The sequence below is a fragment of the Vombatus ursinus genome, unplaced genomic scaffold (assembly GCF_900497805.2).
Source record: "Vombatus ursinus unplaced genomic scaffold, bare-nosed wombat genome assembly UNPS02009173.1, whole genome shotgun sequence".
Classification (NCBI taxonomy): Eukaryota; Metazoa; Chordata; class Mammalia; order Diprotodontia; family Vombatidae; genus Vombatus; species Vombatus ursinus.
In genome coordinates, this window is record NW_020948951.1 from 2,648,413 (window position 1) to 2,671,657 (window position 23,245).

Sequence of the window (23,245 nt, forward strand, 5' to 3'; positions counted from 1 at the left end):
TCAGCTCCCCCAAAGGAAAATGAACCGTACCCCTTTCTCCTTCCCTCCCCTCCCTTCCCCCGCTCCAAACCCAAACCCGATTCCAGAGAAGGCAGAGGAAAGAAGGAGATAAATGACCCCCAGTGGGGGGGAGAGAGGGAAGGAAGTCTTGGGGGAAAAGTTGGGGTGGGCAGTTTGGGGAGAGAGAGTGAGGTGCATGCCCCCTACTCCCCAAACAAACTAGCCCTGGTTGCTTACATATTTCCCCTGAAGGAGGCAAAAAGAGGCATGAGAGGCTGTCGGGTCCCTGACAGGGGTCAAGGACTAGGTGAGAGAAAGAGAAAGAAAGAGAAAGAGAAAGAGAGAGAGAGAAAGAGAAAGACACACAGAGAGACAGAAAGAAAGAGACAGACAGAGAGAAGAGTCCGGACCTCAGAGAGAAGCCCCTCCGCGGGGTTGTCGGGAGGGCAGAAGAGCCCGTGGCTGGCACAGGGGGACTGCCCCCAACCTGGCAGGGGGCACCAGGGTTGATTGAAGGGAAAGAGGAGAGGAAGGAGAAGGTGGGGGCTGGGCGGGACAGGGCGGGGCAGAGGAGGGAGCAGGGAGAGAGGGGCGGGGAGGAGGGGGGGGTCACATTAAGTATAGGCACGGGGAGAACAAAATGTGAGTTAGGGGTTAGCATTGGTAACAGTGCGTTTACCTTTCTGCTCCACTTCTACTTTAAGCATCGGAAGAGAGAGAGAAAAACAATTGAAAAAGGGTGCAAGAAAAAAAGAGAAAAAAAAAGAGATTAAATTGCTTTTTGTTTCTTTTCTGGCAATGCATCCCCTTCTCCTTTTCCTTCCTCACACCTGCTTCCCCAACCCCTTAGCACCGCTCGGCCGCCCCCTCCTCCCCCCAAATCCCTTCTATTGGGGCAAGTGGAGGGGGCTGGGGGAGTGTCTAGAGAGACAGACACAGAGAGACTTGGCTAGAGGGAGACAGAGGGCCCGATGACAGGGACAGGCACAGAGAAGGAGGGAGACAGGGAGAAGGAGAAACACCGAGGCAATTCAGAGCAAAGGGAGCAGAGACAAAGAGACAGAAGGAAGCAAGGAAGAGAGACACGGAGAGACGACAGAGGGAGACCGGGAGCTGTGAGTGCCAGCTGCAAGGCTGCTGCTTCACACTGAACCCTCAGCTGAAGTGTCTGGGCTGCCTTCCTAAAAGAGAAGCTGGAAAACCGAGCCTGGATGGGGCGAGCCGAGAGGGTTGTGAGGAAGGGCCGTTGGCCAGGGCTCCTTGGCCCGCTATTGGCACCCTCTCCTTTCTCTGGGGCCCAGGGAGGAACAGGGACCATTGTTCCTGATGGCTCAGGTCCCCAACTCAAGGTGATCAAGCTCTCACTTCCTATGCCCCCTCACTCAAAGCCCTGCAGAATTTAAGTAACCCATTCTAATCCAGGGAGAATAAACACAGGAAGAGAAAATCAAACAGAGAGACACAGATAGCAAAAATAGCACAATAATAATAATAATAATAACTCACATTTATATAGTGTTTGAAAGTTTGTAAAGTGGTCACACACACACACACACACACACAAAGAGATGAAAAAAGATGGAGAGGAAAATACACACGGAGATCCAGAGTGGGTCAGTTATACACAGAAAGGGACAGAGATGGAGGGAGAGACAGATGGAGAGAAACAAAATGCCAGAGATAAGGTGACAGACTGATGGAGAGACACAGTGGGGTCTGGGGGAAGAGGAGGGAGGGGCCAGGGGTGGTAACAGACACTCTCCCTGCCAGGGTGACTAAAACTCCGATTTCCCTAGCCAGGCTGGCCTAACCAAGGAGCTGGGTGCTCCACACGCACACACCTGCCCGTGGCCCAGCAGGCACCTAGGGGAGGAAGGGGGGTGAGGGGGTTAGACTGCACTCAGCTGCAAAGCAAAGTGGCTGTTAGTTGGGCGTGTTCCATGGGGTCCCTCCCCCTTCCCCCAGCCTCCACCCGCAGCCCACCCCAGACCTCCTTGAGAGGCCTCCACAGCAGCACTGGGGTCCCCATCTCTGCTACCAGGGGAAGGCCTGCCTCTCCTCTCTGGCCTCCTTCCTAGCTGCTGTTCTCTCCTCTTTGAACAATTCTTGGAGCGTCCCCTAGGGTGGTCTCCTTGTTCTGTCTCCCTAAGGAAGCTACAAGTGGGATTTGAACAGACCTCCCTGGTCACGTGGGCCCGGAGCCTCCCGGTTCCTCTCAGCCCTTCTGTCTTTCCTCAGGTCTAACTTTGTCGTTCCTACTACTATCTAACTCCAGCTTGTGTCTTGTTCCAGCTCTGAGTGCAGGAAGAACTTACATCCTTCCCGACTCTGCTTTGAGCCGAGGCTGTTCACGGTCAGCACCTAAGGACTTCACTTGCACCTACTCTAAGTCTCTGATGGGCCCTTCTGATAGCTCTGTATGTGTACTCTGTTTTCTCATTAGACCTTGGAACATTCAAGGATGAATCAGACCAGGGACTCCTTGTGAGTGGGGATTAGCCCTACCTATCTTATGTGTGTTCCCCATGCCTAGGTCAGGACTCTGCACGGAACACTCTCAATCCATTACTTATTCCATCTCTTACTTGGCCTGTCTCTAAGCTCTTCCCTCATTCGTCTCAACTTGTGGAGCTCAGAGCCAGACCTAGAGGTCCAATATCCCAACTACACAGAATTTAATGCGAGCTAATATGACTCCAAGACCCTTTAACTTTATTCTTGCCTCTTCACGTTGCCTCATAGAGTCCACTTTGACCCTGGGATCTTTGTTGGCCTGTTTTCTTGCCTGGGTAACTGGGGTATAATGATATGTGCGCTGTCTTTTCAGTGATTTATACACTGTTTTCTATCTATATTCCCAGCTATCCCAACATCAGTGGGTGAGTTGGAGGTGGGGGCAGGGATGGGGAGAGATTGCCCCCAGTGCTGTGTGGGGGGGAGGGCTTCAACGAGGAGAGAGGGACTTTCCCCTTAGGTGGTAGCTGGATGGAGGCCTTGGGTGCTGAAAGGAAAGGATGAGGAGTCAAAGGAGAAAGTTAAGGAAGCACATTAGCGGTTTCCCCCAGCATGGACGGCTACCTGTGAGAAGAAATTAAAGTGGGTGGGGATGAGGGGGTGGGGAGGGAATTACCAGGGCCTCCTGCTCCCCCTGCCCTTCCCCAACCCCCAAAACATATATACTGGGGGCCCTCACTTCTCCCTTTCCACCTCCCCCCAAGTCCTTGCTTCCAAATTGGCTATAAGAAGCTGGGGGTGGGCATAAGGGTGAGGAGGGAAGGAAAGAAGGGGAGCAGGAAAGAAGGGAAATGATGGTGGTGGGGGAAGGGAGAGTAACCGAGGAGGAGAAGAAACCCTTTCCCTAGCTCCCTGGCTGTTCCCCTTGGCAGGGTGGGTTACAGCTGAGCTCCGGGCTCCTTAAAATTCCTCCTTGTGGCCTCCAGGGGTTCTCCAATAGCCACTCCCAATTAAAAATGGTAGAACTTCCTAAGTAAACAGGAAGTAGTGCTGTGCAGATGGAAAGGCAGACTGAAAGGAGCAGTGAATCTCCTTGAAGATGTCTTGGCCTCAATCACCCCCTGGGGTTTGGTATCAGCCATCCCCTCTGGCCCAAGAGCCTAGAGGCGTTGGCAGGCAGTTCCTGTAATGTGGGAGAACCAGAGGGATAAGGACACAAAGATCAAATTCTGGGGCCACAAGAGTGTGACTGTGTGAGAGAGATGAATGTGAGGGTGCCAGGAAGAGCAGATGAAGGTGTAATGGAGGATAGGATTATGTGAGAAAGAAGAGGAGAAGGTAGGAGGGGAAGACCAGGAGGTGGAGATGGGGTGGGAGCATTCTAGGGAGAGAGAACAAGAGTGAGAGATGGAGTGAGGGAGAGGCGACAGGGAAAAGTATGAAGATGTGAGGAAGAGGCCATGGGTGACAGAGGGAGTGTGACAATATTTGAGGGCGGAGAGTGTGAGGGTCCCAGGGCGAGAAAGTAGGAAGAGACAAAGCCTGTCCCAGAGTGCCCTGTGCCTCCTTCCTTGCTCCCACCCAGGCTCCATGGGGCACAGGTGTCTCCTCCTCACTCGGTGCAGGGGGAGAGGATAGGGCCCGTGTCCGTGCGAGGAACAAGGTGACTCACTGTAGGGGACACAGTCGTACTGCACCTCCAGGTACTTGTAGGTCCCAGGACAAGGGTCTGGGAAGGCATCAGAACCGGCCACCACCACGCACTGCGTTCTGTTGTTACACCTGTGGAGAGACAGAAGGCCATGATGGGGGGCAGGATAGAGAAGGGCAAGCTCCCCTAGTCTTTTGGCCTTAGGTGACCCCTTATCACGGAAGGAAATGGGAGGACATTCCAAGGAGAGGGCTAGGACCCAAGTGGTGGGTGAAGCCTGGACAGAGGTGGGAGGGGAGAGGACTGAGGCAGGGTAAGACCCTTGACTTTTAAACCTTGAGTCAGATACACTCCCTGCCTCTGCTTCAAATGGATCATTGAATGTGTAAATCTCATCTCCCCTATCAGTATGTGTGATTTTGAGGTGGCCACATTCATAAGATTATTTCTATATTTTCAAGGTTTTCAATGTATCTGTTTACCTTTTGCTAATAACAAGAAAGAGATTCTCAGCTCTTTGTGCAAAGGGCTAACCTTGCAAGGCTAGCCACCTAGGGCTTCAGGGTGCCCAAGGCCCAGGTGGATCTTTCCATAGTGAAAATAGCAGAGCTGCTCCCAGGCTTGGGAGAAGGCTAGGCCAGAGGAGAAATGGGAGGTGACTTCCTGGTCCCTTTTATCACCTTTCCAAAGAGATGACTGAAATTCACTCTTCAGGAAGAGGTTTGGGGGCAAACTCACTGAATGATGGGGTCTGTAGCATCCCACAGAGTCAGGTGAGGGGAGCAGTGTGTAGCCATGGACCATCTTTCCTGGCTAATACCTGCGCTCAGCATTGGGGTTTCAGAAGAAGTTTGTTAAACTTTATGGTTTGTTTATTGATGTAAATTATTGCTGTCTTTTAAAAATAAAATGAAAAAGTTTCAGAACATCTACAAAAACAAGCAAACAAAGAAACTTGCAAGCTTCCTGTAATTTGGAGCATGGTACGCTAGGGAAAAAAAATACTGAACTTGGAATAAAGATAGACCTGAGTTCGAATCCTGGCTCTGACACTGCTGAGCTGTGTGACCATGGGATGGTCAATTAACCTCTTTGAGCTTCTTCCTCATCTATGAAATGGGGAAAATAACTTGAAGTCTTGGTCTCTAAGAGTTGTTGTGAGAAAAGTGATCTGCAAACTTTAAAGGGCTAGAGAAATGTGAGGGGTTATTAATACTTAGGCAGCACAGTGGATAGAGGCCTGGGCCTGGAGTCAGGAAAACCTGGTTTAAATCTGGCATCAGATACATACTAGCTGTGTGACCCTGTGCAAGTCACTTCACCTGTGTTTGCCTCAGTTTCTTCATCTGTAGAATGGGGATAATATCAATACCTGCCTCCCAGGGTTTTCGTGAGGCTCAAATGATACAATAATTGTAAAGTGTTTAGCACAGTGCCTGGCACATGGCAAGTGCTACAGAAAGTTATTTATTATTATAGAAAGTTATAAATTATATTTATATATTTATTATATATTATATATTATATTTGTATTATATTATGCAATATATTGTATTATGTATTTCTATATTACAGAGAGTTATATGTTATTAAGAAAGGTAGTTATTATTATGATTATTGCTAATACTAATCATGTTGGGACCCTCTCCCTCCCTCCCCCTCTTGCCCCAGCATAGCCAAGCAGAGGACTGAGCACAGAATTGGTGTCAGTAAAGGTTTGTTTGCTTGATTACATTCAGCATTCATTTATTCATTTGTTTTTAGATCCAGAGAATGATACTCATTTATTCATTCATTTGACAAGCTGTTTTTGAATACTTATCCTGTGGACATACACCCTGACCTCAAGGAGCTTGCTGTTTACTCAGAGGAGGGTACATACGCACTAAGATACTGATGGGGGAGATAGAAACGAGTCCAAGTCAGGAAAATAATTAGGAATTAGGTGAAAAGAGACTAAACTGTTTATACCTTTTACCTAGAGTTTCATACTGGGCAAATAACCCAATGAGGTCAAGGACCCTCTAGGAGGGAAAAGAAGGGAAGGGAATAAGTATTTATTAAGCACCTACTATGTGCCGGTCACTGTGCTAAGTGCTTTTTACAAATATTATCTTACTTGATCCTTACAACAACCCTTTGAGGGAGGTGCTATTATTATCCCCATTTTATAGTTGAGGAAACTTAATGAACAGAGGTGAAGTGACTTTCCCAGGGTCACACAGCTAGTAAGTTTCCACCGCCAGATTTTTGAACTCAGGTCTTCCTGATTTAGGCCCAGTGCTCTATCTACTGCATCACCAGTTCCCTCCCTTTACAATAGACATAGCAGCCCTTGTTGGAATGAATGATTGAATAAAAGCATTAATTAAGCATCGACTGTGTGCAAAGCACTGTCACAGCAAAAATCAGGAAACGAAATGGATGCATATTTGGGATTTGACTGAAAAAAGCCACTGTATGTGGACAGCATTATAAAAAATGATAACTATGATTGAGGGAATTCAGAGAAACATGGGAAGATTTGCATGAACTGATACAGAGTGAAGTAAGCAGATTCAGGAGAATAGCACAAGACTGAGACACCGTAAAGGAGAAGAATGGTCAAGGGAAACAGAACCTTGAGTAATTGTCATGACCAATGCTGGTACCATGAAAAGATGAACGGTGGTATCACCTTCCTTTCATAGAGAGGTGGGGGACTACAGAGATGGGACGTTGCTTATACTGTCAGATGTGGTCACTGTGTCAGTTGGTTTTGCTTTGATGTTTTTCTTTCTACAAGGCTTCCCTGGGGATAGTTGTGATATAGGAGAAAAAAGACAAAAGGTGCTGATAAAACTTTTATTTTAAATTTTTATTTTATTTGTTTTAGTGCATGATGGAACAAGAGACAGATTCTAACCTGAAAGATTCTAACTGGCAGCAAGGATGCATCAGGAATGGGTAGAGCACTGGCCCGGGAATCAGGAGGACCTGAGTTCAAATCTAACCTCAGACACTTACTAGTTACGTGACCCTGGACAAGTCACTTAACCCTGATTGCCTCTTAGGGGAAAAAAAAAAAAAAAAGAAGGTGTAACATATAAATCAGCACTGGAGTTGGGCCATGAAAGGCAAAGGTTTCTGCAAAAGAGAGATATGGAGAGTCCACTGCAGTCTGTGCAAATTCACAGAGGTAGGAGGTCAGGACAAGATTAGGTACTAGCTGGACGTCTGTTTCCACCAGAACAAAGATGAAATAAAGAGGGTGGCAGGTAATGAGAAATAAGGCTGGCAAGAAAGGCTGGAGCTAGACAAGGGTCCTCGAGTTGCTTATGGATAGGGTGTGCTGGTAAATATTTAACAACCATCTCTCTGGAAAAAAATGTATGTAGGACACATTTTTTAAGTTTAATCTGCATTATTCACACTTTCTTAAGTCTAGACAATCATCAAAACAATAAATCAAGGCCCGATTTGTTGCATTTGCCGATTTTTGAGGTATAAATGCTCACATTGAAAACTGAACAATGGTATTCTCCCGTTTTAGCTGGCTCCGGCACCCCCTGGTTATGGATTAGACATGGAGCAGTGACTTGTGCATAAAGTTATTAGAGAATATGTCAATCAGAGCATGGAGCTCAATCCCACAGTGCAACAGGACTGCTTCAGCAGGAAATGAGCTCCCCATCGCTGAGGGGTCTTTTAACAGAAATGTGACTATTTTTCTGACATGTTGTAGTGGGGGCTTCCATCCTGATCTGGTAGGAACTCGCCTGATTGCTCAAGCGCTTCTCAGACGATTTTACCGGGTCTTCATCCATAACACATCCCCTAACTGTGAATGTTGCCCAAGATTCTATCCTGAGCCCTTTTCTCTTGGTTTGCCCTCTCACTGAGGGACCTCATCAGCTCCCATTGGGTTAATTATCACCTCTATGAGAATGATTCCCAGATTTAGATACCCAGCCCTCATCTCTCTCCTGAGCTCCAATCCCAAATCATCCGCTGCTTATTAGACATTTTGAATTGGATGTCCATGGGCATGCTAAACTCAAGAGGTTCAGAGCAGAATTCGTTATCCTTTCCCCAAAAACCCCCACTTGAAATAAGATATTTGATCAAATGAGATAATATTTGTCAAGCGCTTAGCCCAGTGCCTGGCACACAGTAGGTGCTTAATAGATACTCATTCTCTTCCTCCTCTTTACTCTCATGCTGAACTTCCCTATTTCTCCCAAGGATACAACTATTCTTCCAGGCACTCTGGTTCACAGACTCTATCATCCTTAACTTCTCTCTCTCTCAGCAGTTAGATGATGGATAGAGTGCTAAGCCTGGAGCTGGAAGATCAGAGTTCAAACCTGGCCCCAAGATGCTTATTAGCTCTGTGACTTTGTGCAAGTCACTTAACCTCTGTTTGCCTAGAAGGGAAGTAAGTGGCTCAGGGGATAGAGTGCTGCGAGTGGAGTCAGGAAGACCTGAGTTCAAATGTGGCCCTAGACCAGGGGTGGGGAAGCTGTGGCCTCAAAGCCACACGTGGCCCTCTAGGTCCTCAAGTGTGGCCCTTTGACTGAATCCAAACTTCATAAGACAAATTTCAAATCAAAGGGCTGTGCTTGAGGACCTAGAGGGCCACGTCTGACCTTGAGGCCGCAGGTTCCCCACCCCTGCCCTAGACACTTACTAGCTGTGTGATCCTGGGCAAATCACTTAACCCTGTTTGCTCAGTGTCTCCATCTGTAAAATGAGCTGGTGAGGGAAATGGCAAGCCAGTTCAGGATCTTTGCCAAAAAAAACCCCAGATTGGGTCACGAAGAGTCGGATGTGAATGAACAACACAATTTATCCTGTATGTAGCCTGTTCATATACATTTGTTTGCATGCTGTTTTTCCCACTAGATTGTGAGCTCCTTGAGATTAAGACTGTCTTTTGCCTTTCATTGTATTCAAGGCACATAGTAGGTGCTTAATAAATGCTTATTGACCGACCTCTCCTGGACTACCGCAGTAGCTTTCCATGCAGCCTCCTTGCCTTAAGACCCTCCTTGCTCAAATCCATCCTCCACATAGCTGCCAAAGTGGTTTTTCTAATGCACAGTAAATCTGACCATGTCGCTCCCCTGCTCACAAAGCTTCGGTGGCTCCCTATTACCTCCAGGATCAACTATAAACTCTTCTGCTTGGCACTGGCTTTTAAGTCCTTTACAACCATGCTCCAACCTCACTCTCCTTTATACGTTGTACAGTCCAGCCCAAACAGACTTCTCACTGCTCCTGGTAAACGAACAACCCTCTACTCTCTGCGATAATGCAGTGGCTGGACCCGCGTCTGACATGCACCGCGCTCCTCACCTCCGCTTCTTAGACTCCCTCATCTGCCTCAAGACCAGTTCAAGCACCACTTTCTGTTTGGTTTATTTATTTTTTATTTTTAGTGGTGAGGCCATTGGGGTTAAGTGACTCGCCCAGAGTCACACAGCTAGTCAGTGTTATGTGTCTGAGGTCACATTTGAACTCAGGGCCTCCTGACTCCAGGGCCGGTGCTCTCTCTACTGAGCTACCTAGCTGCCCCCAAGCACCACTTTCTGCATCCAGTCTTCTCCCCTCCCCTCAACTGCCTGGTCTCCCAGTTACCTTGTATCTATTTTGTGTGTAGACGTGTATTTCATTCTGTTTTTGTATCCTCAATGCTTAGTACAGTGCCAGGTACATAGTAGGTGGTTTATAAATATCTGTCGATCAATCAATTGGTTGGTTGGGCTAGGTCTTTGAGGGCCCTTACGGATGTGAGATTCTTTAATTCTCAGCTTCAGTGCTCTCCATCAGCAGGAGTCAGTCAGCCAGTCAATCCATTGTTCAGAAAGCACTAAGCTCTCCTGTGTGCCAGCCACTATGCTAAGCAATAAGAATATAAAAGGAGGCAAAAGACAGCGCCTATCCTCAAGGTCAGGCAACTTGGTGGCAAGGTGGATAGAGTGTCTGGGCCTGGAGTCAGGAAGACTCATCTTCCTGAGTTCAAATCTGTACACTTAGCAGTTGTGTGACCTTGGGCAAGTCATTTAATCCTGATTGCCTCAGTTTCCTCATCTGTAAAATGAGCTGGAGAAGGAAATGGCAAACCACTCCAGTCTCTTTGCTGCATTCAGTCATTTTTCAGTTGTGTCCAACTATTTGTGACCCCATTTGGGGTTTTCTGGGGTCACATAGAGTTGGACAGGACTGAAACAACTGAACAACTACTACTACTACAAAGTAGTAGAGAGTCAGTATGCAAACAGATCTATACAAACAAGCTATGCACAGGATAAATAGGAAATAATTAGCAGAAGGTAATAGGATTAAGAGGGATTGGGAAAGACTTCCTATAGATGGTGGGATTTTAGCTGGGATTTGAGGAAGCCGGGAAAGCCAGGAGGTAGACACAAGGAGGGAGGGCTATCAAAAGACAGAAAGAACAGTCAAGCCTCCTTCGCTAGAAAGTTTCTTGGGAGAAGTGGGAACTAAGCTAGGTAAGTAGGATTGGGGGAGCTAAAAAGAGGCTAATACATGCCCGGCAAGGGAATCCAGTAAGCAAAGGTGCTAAGGTGGGAGATGGGGCTGGCATGTGCTTGTAAGAAGAGTCCGTGGCCTCAGACACTTGACATTTACAAGCTGTGTGACCCTGGGCAAGTCACTTAACCCCGATTGCCTCACCAAAAAGCAAAAAGAGAAAAAGAAAAAAGTCCAGTGAGGCATGCAGCGAGTGGGATTGAGATTGTGGAGGGTCTTGAATGTAGGGCAGAGTTTGTATTAGAGTCAATTGAATTCAGATCAGTTTAATTCAACACTTATTAAGGGCCTACTCCATGCAAGGCACTGTGTTAGGCTCTGGGGATACAAAGATACGAAGGTTTCTCCACCTTCCTCACCCCCAAGGAACTTATGTCCAAAAAAGTGATACAAGACATACACAGAAATGTAAATGTGAAGTATACAGAGTATTTATAAAGTTGTACAATGTAATTTCAAGGGAGGAAGAGGGAAGAAGGAGGGAGAGAGAGAGATGCAAGAGAGAGGAGGGGGGAGAGAGAGAGAGAGAGAGAGAGACAGAGAGAGAGGAGGGGGGAGAGAGACAGAGAGACAGAAACAGAGACAGCGTCAGAGACAGAGAGAAAAGTAATGGTGGGGGAGGGGCAGGGTTGGGACTGAATCACAAAAGCCTCAGGTAACACTAAAGTTCTGCTTTCAAGGAACCCAGGGCTATTTTAAAAAGTGGAAATGAGGAAGGTTGGCCTTCCAAGTATGGGGGAGAGCCAGTATAAAAAGAGAGATGGAATGTCTTATATGGGTGAGGAACTACTAACAAGTCAGTCTGCCTAGAACGATAAGTGAATAAAGGGAAATAATATAAAATAAAACTGGAAAGATGGATGCCGATTTTGGAGAGCTTTAGATGCCAGCTTGATGATTTTTTAATGTGATCCTTGAGGCAATGGGGAGCCATGGAAACTTCTTGAGCATAGGAATGCCACCGTCAGACTTGTGTTTTTGGAATATTGATCCAATCACTGGAAGTAAGGAGACCAATTAGGAGGGCATTGCAATAGTCTAGGCGAGATGTGAGGAGGGCCTGGAGAAGGCTAGAAGCTATGTTAGTGGAGAAGAAGAGGACGGATGGGAGAACTGCTGTAATGGCAGAATTGCTCATCATTGGCATCGGATTAGATAGGGAAGGGAGGATGTGAGAGAGGGTAGAGGCAAGGATGAGTCCAAGGTTGAAAATCTGGGTCACTAGAAGGATGGTGGCGTTCTTAGCAAAAACAGGGAAATGTGGTGTAGAAATAGAATGAGTTCTGTTTTGAGCATGAATGTGAGATACGTACACTCTTGTGGGTTTGTCCAGTAAACAGTTGGTGGTGCAAGACTGGCATTTCGGATAAAGATCAGGGTTGGATATATAGATTTATGAGTCATCTGCACAGAGATGCTAATTAAACCCCTGGGGATCGATGAGATCACCGAGAGTACAAAGAGGGAGGCCGAGGGGTTCAGGTGTACCCTGTGATATTCCCACAATGCATTTGGCCACTTCTGAACTGGGAGGAGGTATGGTCAAAATGGTGTTTTTGGAACATTAACACCTAATACATTATATGCATTGCACTAGGTTTATGAATGAATAAAGGAAAGAAAAGATTAGCCCACTAGGATTTTGAAGGCTGGATTTTACTGGGGAGGCTCCAGCATCTGAGGGAAATTCTGGAACCTTCTCTCCCTTACCGGACCTCTGCAGTACTAGTGTCCTAAAAAGTCTTTTCAGCTTTACTCTCTGACCTCTGTAGCACGTGCTCTGCCTCATTTCTGGAATATTCTTCTTTATGAATAGATCTGGAAATATCACTCCTCAGCTCAAAAATCTTCAATGGCTCTCTATTGCCTCCACAATAAAGCTAGAACTCTTTTGCCCAGCAATCAGTCCTCTCCTCAGTTTGGTCCACTTTACCCTCTCCAGCCTTATCTCCCCTCCATGTACTCTATACTCTCACCAAACTGGACTGTTCTGAATGCTCCATTAAAATGCTTTTAATTCTGTTGTTTCCTACTCATGAAGTGTCGTTCCTCCTCCTTCCTCATTCAACCTATTAAGTTTCTGTCCATTCTGTAAAGTCCAGCTCATATATCACATCCTTTAGCACGCTTTCCCCAGTAAAAAAAAAAAAAAAAACAACAAAAAACAAAACAACACCTCCCCCTCATATATCCTCATATTATTGTTCAGTTGTTTTTCAGTTGTGTCCCACTCTTTGTGATCCCCTTTGGAGTTTTCTTGGCAGAGATGCTGCAGTGGGTTTGCCATTTTGTTCTCCAGCTCATTTTACAGATGAGGAAACTGAGGCAAATAGAGTTAAGTGACTTGCCCAAGGTCACATATCTTGTAAGTGTCTAGGGCCACATTTGAACTTAGGTATTGCTGACCCCATGCCTGGTGCTCCTTCCACTGAGCCCCCTAGTGGCCAACGCATCCCCATAGCAAGCTGTTTATCATCTCCTTAATGTATTCAAAATTAGCTGTGTTTGTGTCTTATCCCATACTAGACTACAGGATTCATGGTGGCAGGGACCACATATTATCTCAACACAGTATGTCCCCCAGTGGCAAGCATAGTACTCTGGACACTGTAGACACTTCTACATTTGTCTTGTTGAATGAATAAATAAATGAATGAGTTTGGAATGAATGACTTTCCCCCACCCCACCTCACCCCCAAATCCTAGCAGGTCCTCACCTCTGGGACATGATCTTGAAGGCATCGGGCAGGTAGCATTGCACATTCTCCATCTGGAAGGGGTCAGCATCACAAATCTTGTCATCTGTGCGCCCATAGTTGGCATTCTCCACCATGATGACATCGCTTCCCGGGCATCGGAGTTCGATGGGGTAGCCCTCACACGCCAGCTCCCGGCGCATCAGGCCAAAGGGGAGCCCGGCTCGGCTCAGGCCTGCCGGAGTTGGGGCAAAGGAAGAGAAACTCTTAGATCCGGAGGCCCCTTCCCTCCCCTATTATCAACCTCCAGGGCAGCAGCTCCTTTGGCTCAAGCTGCTCCCCCTCCCAGAGCTTCCCTGGTGCTTCACAAGGATAAGAGCTCGGGCCTCTTTCCACCCATATCAGACTGGGTTGCAATGGCTGGGAATGGTGGTGGTGGTGGTGGAGAGAGAAGATAATCATAGGCTCATCACTGGATTTAGAGCTGAAAGGGACCAGAAAGGGCATCTAGGTCAACCCCCTCATTTTACAGATTACGAATCTGAGCCCCATCAAAATTAGGTGACTTTCCCAAGATCACATAGGTCGTAAGTAGACTGAAATCCAGGTCCTCTGACCCGAAATCTCATGTCCTTTTTGTTGAGGCAGGAAGGAGACAGTCAAAACCCAAGAGTGAGGAATTCCCAGCTTCAACACTCGCTTAGCTGCATGACTCTGGGCATATCAGCTTTAGTTATCTGTGTATATGAATACATATACACACATATACATGAATATATAAATACACATTGCATATGTATATATGTATGTATATGTGTATATGTGTGTGTGTGTGTGTGTGTGTGTGTGACTCAGTACTCAATAGTCTCCACTCTTAGGACGTCACCAGGGTGTTGGGAGACAGATGAGGTAATGGATAGAAAATTGTGTTGAAAAGCATATAGCATCAGGCTGATACAAGATGTCACCCCTAGTGTTTGGAATAACTGGAATGTTAAGGAAAGAACCTTATAAGCCCTTGATTTTACAGATAAGGAAACTAAGGCCAGGGGGAAGGGATTTGAGTGCAGTCTGTTTCTGCAGGCCCAGCATCTAGGATGACCAATTCGATGGAAGGGCCTAGGCTGAAACAGCAGCATATGGAGTTCAGGTGAGACAGAAAAAGCAACAAGGAGATCAGAAGGAGGTGGGGGTGTCACAAAATCACAGAATGTTAGCGCTGGCAAGGACCTTAGACTTCCATCTGGTCCAACCCCCTCGTTTTACAGAGGAGGCAACTAAGGCCCAAAGAGAAGTGATTTGCATGTAGTCACATTGGCACTTGGCAAAGCCGGTACTCGCACCCAAGACTTTTGACTCAAGGTCCAGTGCTTTGCACTCCACTAGGAGCTGGAGGACCTTCTTTAGGGAGCTTACTTATTAAATACAGACAGGAAGATGAAGGGAATCTGGTAGGAGTCTTCTAAGGGAGAAGGGATGGAAAGGAAGGAAAGAGAAGGGAGTCAGGCTAGGGATGGATGGGGGTGTGTGTGTATGTGTGTGTGTGTGTGTGTGTGTGTGTGTGTGTGTGTGCTCACAAACAAGCCAGAGGCAGTGGGATAGGGTCCAACCCAGTCAATCTGACAGCCTTTGGAGAGAGCCTTATGCCTGGTGGCAGTCATACTAAATTTTATCTCCCATCCCTATACCTCCCCTCTCTCCTGTAGACCGGGTGGCTCTATCTGAAATACCTCGGAGTTCCACAGTGAGTTGCAATGGGCAGAGAAAAGGGCAGGGCTCCAAGGGGCTGTGTGCTCAGCTCCAGACATGGGGGGCAAAAAGGGAAGTATGTTCTGGGGCTAGGCTGAGAGAGGTTTTTTTAATCTGCTTCACTTGGTGCCATCTGCTTCCTCATCTAATTTTAGCATCAGCTCGGCCTGGTGAGGAGTCGGGGAGGGCTCAGCTGGGCCAGGGGTGGGGGGGCAGGCTGGGACTGCTAGGCAGTAGACCTTGATGGCCTGGGGTGGTTGGGGATCTTGACAGAATGGAGTCCTCATGGCACTGGGCCATGAGGTGGCATTGAGAATAGTCAGGAGGACAAGGGGACAGCGTGAGGAATGTCCTAGGATGAGGGATGGAGCTAGGGGCCATTGGGGAAGTCACCCTGAAGAGGAGTCGATGGAAGGCTAGATTGTATGAGGGGAGGTCTTGGGAGAAAGACAAATGGAGTCAGGGAGAGTAGAAGAGTTTTGGGGGGTAGAATGTGGGAAATGGGCCAGAGGTGGAAATGGGAGGATTCCTGCTCCCCATCTCATGGCCTGGCCCCTGACCCCTGCTGAGCACTGCCTTTGGGAGAGTAATTGGATAATCGGGGTGGGTGGGCAGGCATGGGGTACTAATTGCTATGTACTTGGGATCCTGGGGCCAGTGCCGGCCGAGCTGGGTAATTAGTTGTTTTTAAATAAACGTCAGCGGGCACGCTTTAATTAAGCCTTCTTCCCAGTGAGAGCTGCTGATATGTAATCACTGAGAGAGGAAGATCCTGACAGAACTGGGGAGACCCAAGGGCCAGGGTGTGGTGTGATGGGCACCAGAGGGCACGAGAGATTCCTGTCCTGGTGGAGAGACCAGGTTCAGGGCCAGCACCCGACCCTCAGTAGGACGGCAGAAAGGCCCAGCCAATGGACAGAGGGCTCTCCCTCCACTGCACCCTCTCCTCCATAGTCTGAGTGTTAGGGAAGTGGGATCCTCGGGCCACTCTCCTTACCGCAGCCTTCCCCAGCCCCATTCCCTACCTTGCGTGGCTGAGGTAACCAGGACAGCAGTGACACAGAGACTCCAGAGGGCAGGGGCCAGGCGGGCCATGGCTGAGAACAGGTGGGCATAGGGGGCCTTGCCCCGCATCACCAGGTGAACAGGATGACACAGACAGACAGCCTAGGAGAAGAGGAGGGGACAAAGTGAGGAGGAAAGATTCCCTCTAGCCACCCAGCCAGGGTGCCTGGGGTAGGGGAAGAGTGAGAGATGGTGCAGAAATACAGACTCACCATAGGCACAGTCAGACAGGGACACACACACACACATCACCACAGAGAGGCACAGGCACACACACAGACACTCAGGCACCCAAGCACACACCTACAAGCCTAGATACAGTCATACACAGACACCCAGGCATAGACACATAAAGATACAGGCAGGGGCACACAGGCACAGTGAGAGATGGTGCAGAAATACAGATTCGCCATAGGCACAGTCAGACAGGGACACACACACACACACACACACATCGCCACAGAGAGGCACAGGCACAGGTGCACACACAGACATATATGCAGAAACAGATACACAGAAATAGGCTCAGTCACAATCACAAAGATGCATTCATATGTGCATACAGATATGCACAGAGAAATAGGCACACACAGGCAGAGACATATGTGCCAGGGCACAGTCACATATGCAAACACAGACAGACGCAGGAACGGTCACACACAGACATCCCAGCATAGAGATACAGTGAGTCATACAAAGAGCACAGACACAGACACACAGAGGCAGAATCACATAGAGACAAAGACACACGGAAAGGAACATTGGCATAATCAACTCCTCATTCTCTCTCTCTCTCTCTCTCTCTCTCTCTCTGTCACACACACACACACACACACACACACACACACACACACACACAAAATCTTAACTCCTTCCAAGGGTTCCTACCCTTCCTGACACCCTCCTTCTACAGCCCCCACCTGGTCTCCCCTTCCCCTTTTTCAGGCTGATGAACTTGTTTCTGGCCTTGCAGCGTTGCCCACATCCATGATCTCTTAACTGCACAGAGTTCTTGGCAATGCTTCTGGTCCCGCCCCTTGGAATCTTTCCTTCTCATCCCCACCCGTGAGCTGGGTCATGCCAGCCAGGCTCAGCACCTTCTTAGAACTAGCTGCACCAAGGGAGGAGGGAGACATGCCTTCTCTCACAGAGTCCAGGATCTGACTCCCCCTAACATATATCCACAGGGGTGGCACACACACCAGGCACACATTCATCTCAGTGTCCCCAAGGAAGAGAAGCCCAGAATTCTACCTTCCAGCCCTATTCCCTGAACTGGAGCCCTCTGGGGATTTCTCCCCTAGTGCGGCAGCAACACGCTGGGACATCAGGCTGGCCGCCCACAGTGACATCAGAGCTTTCAGCTCATGGCCTGACTTCAGGTTTTATGGTCTGGGTGACCCATCATCTCACCACCACCCCAATATCCCTGTGAAGCCCGGTACTCTTCCCCCAGTTAGCACGGGGATGGGCAGAATCATAGAAGTGTGGAATTGGAGAGGACATCAGAAACACGTTTGGCCTAATCCGTATCTCAACAAGAATGCCCTCTACCAAGTAACCAACAAGTGGTTATCAAATGTCTGCCGTCAGATCTGAAAAGATCCAATCGACGGAAAACACACTACTCTTACTTACATCACAAGGCTATCATTGTCGGGAAGCATACAGTGAGAGGCAGCTGGGTAATGCCGTGTGGATAGAGTGCTGGACCCGAAGTCAGGAAGACCTGAGTTCAAATCCAGACTCAGACATTTCTAAGCTGTGTGACTTTCTCAGCCTTAATTTCGCATCTGTAAAATGGAGATGATAATAGCACCCACCTTCCAGGGATGTTGTGAGGACCAAATGAAATAATACCTAAAGTGCTTCACAAACCTTAAAGTGCTATATAAATGCTAGCTATTATTAAATGTTTGTTGATAGACTCCATTGGAGGGGTAGGCCCCCCAGTCCCTGGAAGCAAGCCCACTCTTCCCTTCTCCCACTCGTCTTCCTCCTCACCAGCTCTCTTTGTGGCTGCTCCTCCCCACATCTGCTGCCACCCTCACCTGAACCTCCTTCCCCTTTCTTTGGTCTCCATCGTGGTCAAACCGGCCTGCTAGCTTGTCCTCGTCCCTGACATCCATCACGCTTCCATCTTGTTGTCTGGAATGCCGTCCCTTCTCGCCTCTGCCTCCCAGAATCCCGAGCTCTCCCACACCAGCCCTTTCCTGACCTTCCCTCCCCCGCCACGTTATTCATTTTTCTCCCTCTTGGAATTATTTTCTGGTCTTTTGTATATATGTCGTACTCACTTACTTGTGTACATGTTGTATCCCCCTATAAAAGGCCAGCACTTTGAGGGCAGGGTTAGGTCCAGCTTTGTCTTGGTACACTCAGCTCCTAGCACATGGCCCTGCTCGCTGCATTGGAATGAACCTTCTCTTTCCCTTCAGACCCCCTCCACACTCCTTTGCCTGTCTCCTCATTTAGACTCTTCCCCCAGCAAGGAAAGGATTGCCTGTGGGAGGGGACCCAGGTATCTTAGCCCCAGTTAAGACTGAGGACTGAATTCCAGAGTGAGGGGCACAAGACTCTAAGCACTGATTCTCCATCCCTCCAAGCCCCAGGCATGAGCCCCCAGCCCCCTTGCTTCCTGCTCCCTAGCTCCCGTGGCTAATTAGAACCTGGCTGGCTGGCAGAGCAGTGGCGCCATGGATGTGGGACCAGGGATGCCTAAGTCCCCTCTTTCCCTTTGTGTGGACCCCCCGGGGCAGCCAGGAGCCTAGCTGTCGGGGACAGGGCACTTGTCTGTCTAGGGCTCTGGGGGGAAGTTGTAGATGTGGGAATAGAGAGAAAACAGTGCTTATCTTTGGGCTCCCCCAATTCTCCTGTTCTCTGGGGCGGGAAGCACTTCCAGGCCCAGGCTGAAGTTGGGGCTATGCATAAAACCCCTCTGTGAAAATACAGAAGGGAGGTAAAGGCAGGATGACGGGAGAAGGAAAGTGGAGCTGTGTCCTGTGTGGGCCAGGTGAAACCTGGACTCCTCCCAAAAGGAGCATAATCAGGGGCTGGGAAGGCTGCAGATACATCCTTCACACCACGGGTGGCCTCATCTATCTAGAAAGTCCTTTTGCTTGTTTTATCCACCCCACAATCCAACGCATAACAGTCTTTCAGTGCCCCCTCCCCATTTCCCCACGAAGGCAGAAGAGGGCTTAGACATTTAGAGGATCACACATCTGGGGTGGGAAGAACTTCACAGGCTATCTAATCTAACCCTCTCATTTTACAGATAGGGAAACTGAGTCCCAGGAAGGTTGTGAATAAACGTTAGCTATCATCATCATCCTTAATTATTACTATTATTATTTAACAAGGAGCAACAGAACATTTCCAACTCTGATCTCCCAAATTTTGTGTGCTCTCCCCTCCGCCATGCAGCTCAAACACTGAAGTTCAGCATTCTAGGCCCTGCTGAGCTCCTGCATCCTACAGTCCCAGAACCCTAGAATTTCAGAGCTAGGATGGACCTCAAAGGTTACAACACAACCTGTGCCAGAGAAGAATTCTTAGCTAGGCAGGAGCTCTTCACTGCTCTCTTCCCCTGCCCCAATCCCACCCTAAATCATGGGCATTCCCACCTATACTTTTATCCACATTGGACCACAAGTCCAGAATGTCCAGGGGCCAGGTGGGTAGCTGGCAGAGCACTGGATAGATCATTGGGCCTGAAGTCAGGGAGACCTGAGTTCAAATCTGGCCTCAGACACTAACTAGCTGTGTGTCCCTGGAGAAGTCACTTAACCTCAAGTTAAGCCTCAGTTTTCTCAACTGTAAAATGGGGATAATAATTGCACTTAGCCCACAGGGTTGTTGTGAGGACCAAGTGAGATAATATTTGTAAAAAGCATTTAGCACAGTGCCTGGCAGATTGTAGGTGCTAGATAGATGTTTATCCCGTTCCCTCCCTTCTTTCCACCACCCCTAGGCCACTTCCAGGACCACAGGCTTGAGGAAGCCTTCCCTGACCAACTCAGTCTGCAGTGACCTTGGGCCTCCCTTGGGCCCCAAACAGTCTGAATCCATACAACCCAACTTACGATCATGCCTTCTCGTATTGCTTTTGTTATCGTATGTCTGTCTGTCTTGTCTAATGAAATGTGTGCAAAACTTCTCCAGGGCACAGACTGATCCTCTCTTGGTGCAATGGAAAGTGACCCTCCCTGGGCTCCAGTCCTGGTTCTGGCACAAATAAGTTGGATATGAAATATTGTACAGACCGTCTTTCCCGGGGGCAACTAGGTGGTGCAGCGGATGGAGCACTGGCGCTGAAGTCAGGAGGACCTGAGTTCAAATCTGGCCTTAGACCAAACACTTGACACTTACTAGCTATGTGACCCTGGGCAAGTCACTTAACCCCAACTGCCTAAAAACAAACAAAAAAACCCAAACAGACTATCTTTCCCTCTTTAGACCTGAGTAGCTCTATCAACAAAGAATGAAATGGTTGGACCGGATAGATCAAGGGTTCTTAACCTGGTGTCTGTGAACTTAAATTATTTTGATAACTATTATTTCAATATAATTGGATTCCTTTGTAATCCTGTGGATTTTATTTTATGCATTTAAAAACATTCATCTGAGAAGGGATCCCTAGGCCTCACCAGATTGACTGCCAAAGGGGTCCATGTCTACACAGAGAGGTGGAGGGAATCTCTAAGGCTTGTGGTTCTGGCATTCAGTGTTCCTGTCCACAATAGCACCTGTCATTTACTCAGTTTCTTAACGTTTACAAAGCACTTTGCCTATTATTTCATCTCATCTTCCCCCAAACCCCATGAGACAAGGACTACTGGCATTATTATCTTCATTTCACCAATGAAGACACTCAGAAATATTACGTGACTTGCCCGTGGCCATGCAGTCATTTGGGATCAGTGGCAGAATTTAGAATACAGAAGTACAGAAATCCATCCTGCCCTACAGGAAAATAGAAGGGGAAGAGGATAAGAGAAGGGGGGAGAGATAGAAGGGAGGACAGATTAGGGGAAGGGGTATTCAGAATGCATGCCATCTTGGGGTGGGGGAGGGGCGAGATGGGGAGAAAATTTGGAACTCAAAATCTTGTGGAAGTGAATGTTGAAAACTAAAAATAAATAAATTAAAAAAAAAAAACCAACAGAATTTAAACCCAAGTCTCTCCTGACGCCATCACTCTTTCTACTCTATGCCACTGTTTCTGTGCTAATAGAATGACAGGGCCAGGGCTAGAAGGGAATTGTCAGACCTATTCTAGTCCAGCCTGTACCTGTGTGGTAATGTCCGCTACCAGGTGCTCTGATAAAAGGTCAACCAGCCTTGGATCTGAGATTTCTAGTAAGAGGCTGCCTGTTCTATTTTTAAACAGCTCTCATTTGAGCCACTAGGTGGCGCAGTGGATAGAGTGCCAGGCCTGGAGTCAGGAAGACTCAACTTCCTTAGTTCAAATCTGGCCTCAGACACTTCCTAGTTGTGTGACTCTGGGCAAGTCACTTACCCTGTTTGCCTCAGTTTCCTCAACTGTAAAATGAGATGGAGAAGGAAATGACAAACCACTCCAGCATCTCTGCCAAGAAAACTTGTCACCCAGGATCAGCCACGACTGGAAAACAATTTAACAACGCCTTCTTTCATGAGCAGAAATTTTCAGCTTCCTTCCTTTTGCTTCCATGTCTGCTCTCTACACCAGGCACAATGAGTCTAAGCCTTCTTCCTCAAGTCAACCCTTCAGGTACTTGGAGACAGTCATGATATCCCCTCTAAGTCTCCTCTTTCCCAAGCTAAATATTCCCAGTTCCCTGAATGTAGTCTTATATGGCATGAATTTGAAGACCCTTCCCCATCCTAGCCGTTCTCCTCTGGATACTCCCCAGATTTTCAATGTGCTTTCCTAAAATGCATTTGCTCAGAAATCAACAATACCCTCTAGATGTGGTTTGACCAGGGCAGAGTGCAGGGGGACCATCACCTCTTTATTTTTTTAATGTACTTTGTTTAATTTTTTTTCAATGATTGAAAATACATCTTTGCTCTCTTCCTTCCTCACTCCCCCACACTCACTTCTTCCTACCTTGAAACTATGCCCTCTGGATGCAGTCCAAGAGTAAATTCATTTTTTGGCACCATATAGCACTGTTGGTACATAGTGATTTTGCTAATCATTAAGAGCCTCAGATCTTTTTCAGACATTCTCCTACCTAAGCCATGGTTCCTTCTTCTCAAGGCAGCTAGGTGGCTCCACAGTGCACAGAGTGCTGGGTGTGGAGTCAAGAACACCAAAATTCAAATTCAGCCTCAGACACTATCTATGTGACCGGGGGCAAGTCACTTAACCTCCATCTGTTTCAGTTCCCCATCTGTAAAATGGGGATAATAATAGACCCTATTGTTGTTGTGACAATTTAGTGAGATAATATTTGTAAAGTGCTTTGCAAACTTTAAAACTATCTAAATACTAGCTGCTATTACTATTCTACTACGTGAGAAAAAATTTTTTTTTAGCCCAGGCTTTATATTTCTCCCTATTGCACTTCATCTTATTAGATTCAGTTCAGTAGCCTCTCCTTGCCTATTAAGTAAAGTTCAAACTCCTCTGTGTGGCAGTCAAGGTCCTCCACAGTCTGGCTTTGTCAGTTTCTGGTTTGTTTAAAGCCTCCCTCCACATAGTCAGCATTTAAAGTTTGCAAAGCACTGTACAAATATGATCTCATTTGACCCTCACAACATCGCTGGGAGGCATGTGCTATTATCACCCCCATTTTACAGAGGAGGAAAGGAGGCAGATGGTGGTTAAATGACTAGCCTAGGGTCATACAGCTAGTAAATGGATCTGAGGCTGGATTTGAATTCAGGTCTTCCTGACTCCACATCTGGCCAGGGCTCTTTCCACTGCCACCTAGTCTCACATCCTTTATTCTATGCCAAACTAAACTATTCTCTGTCCTAGACCACACCTTTCATTCACCTGCCTCCAGGCCTTTGTGAATGTCTCTCCTCAGCCTTTTCCCTGGTTGAATTCCTGTTGCTGTTCAGTCATTTCATTCTGTCTGACTCTTCATGACCCCCATTGGGG

At 47.7% G+C, this 23,245-nt stretch overlaps 1 protein-coding gene across 5 annotated transcripts in view; it reads right to left on the reverse strand.

The window, feature by feature from the left end:
- Window positions 1–23,245, reverse strand: part of ADGRL1 (adhesion G protein-coupled receptor L1) — a 61,721-nt gene that overhangs the window by 17,297 nt on the left and 21,179 nt on the right. For 3 of the 5 annotated variants that reach the window (XM_027850845.1, XM_027850844.1, XM_027850848.1), the window contains exons 2-5: window positions 16,110–16,251; window positions 13,357–13,570; window positions 4,127–4,236; window positions 680–697 (exon numbers count right to left, since the gene is read on the reverse strand). In XM_027850845.1, the coding sequence (XP_027706646.1) occupies window positions 680–697; window positions 4,127–4,236; window positions 13,357–13,570; window positions 16,110–16,218 (451 nt within the window). In that variant the 5' untranslated portion in view covers window positions 16,219–16,251. The remainder of the gene's footprint in view (window positions 1–679; window positions 698–4,126; window positions 4,237–13,356; window positions 13,571–16,109; window positions 16,252–23,245) is intronic. The other 2 variants (XM_027850842.1, XM_027850843.1) reach the window with 2 other exon arrangements.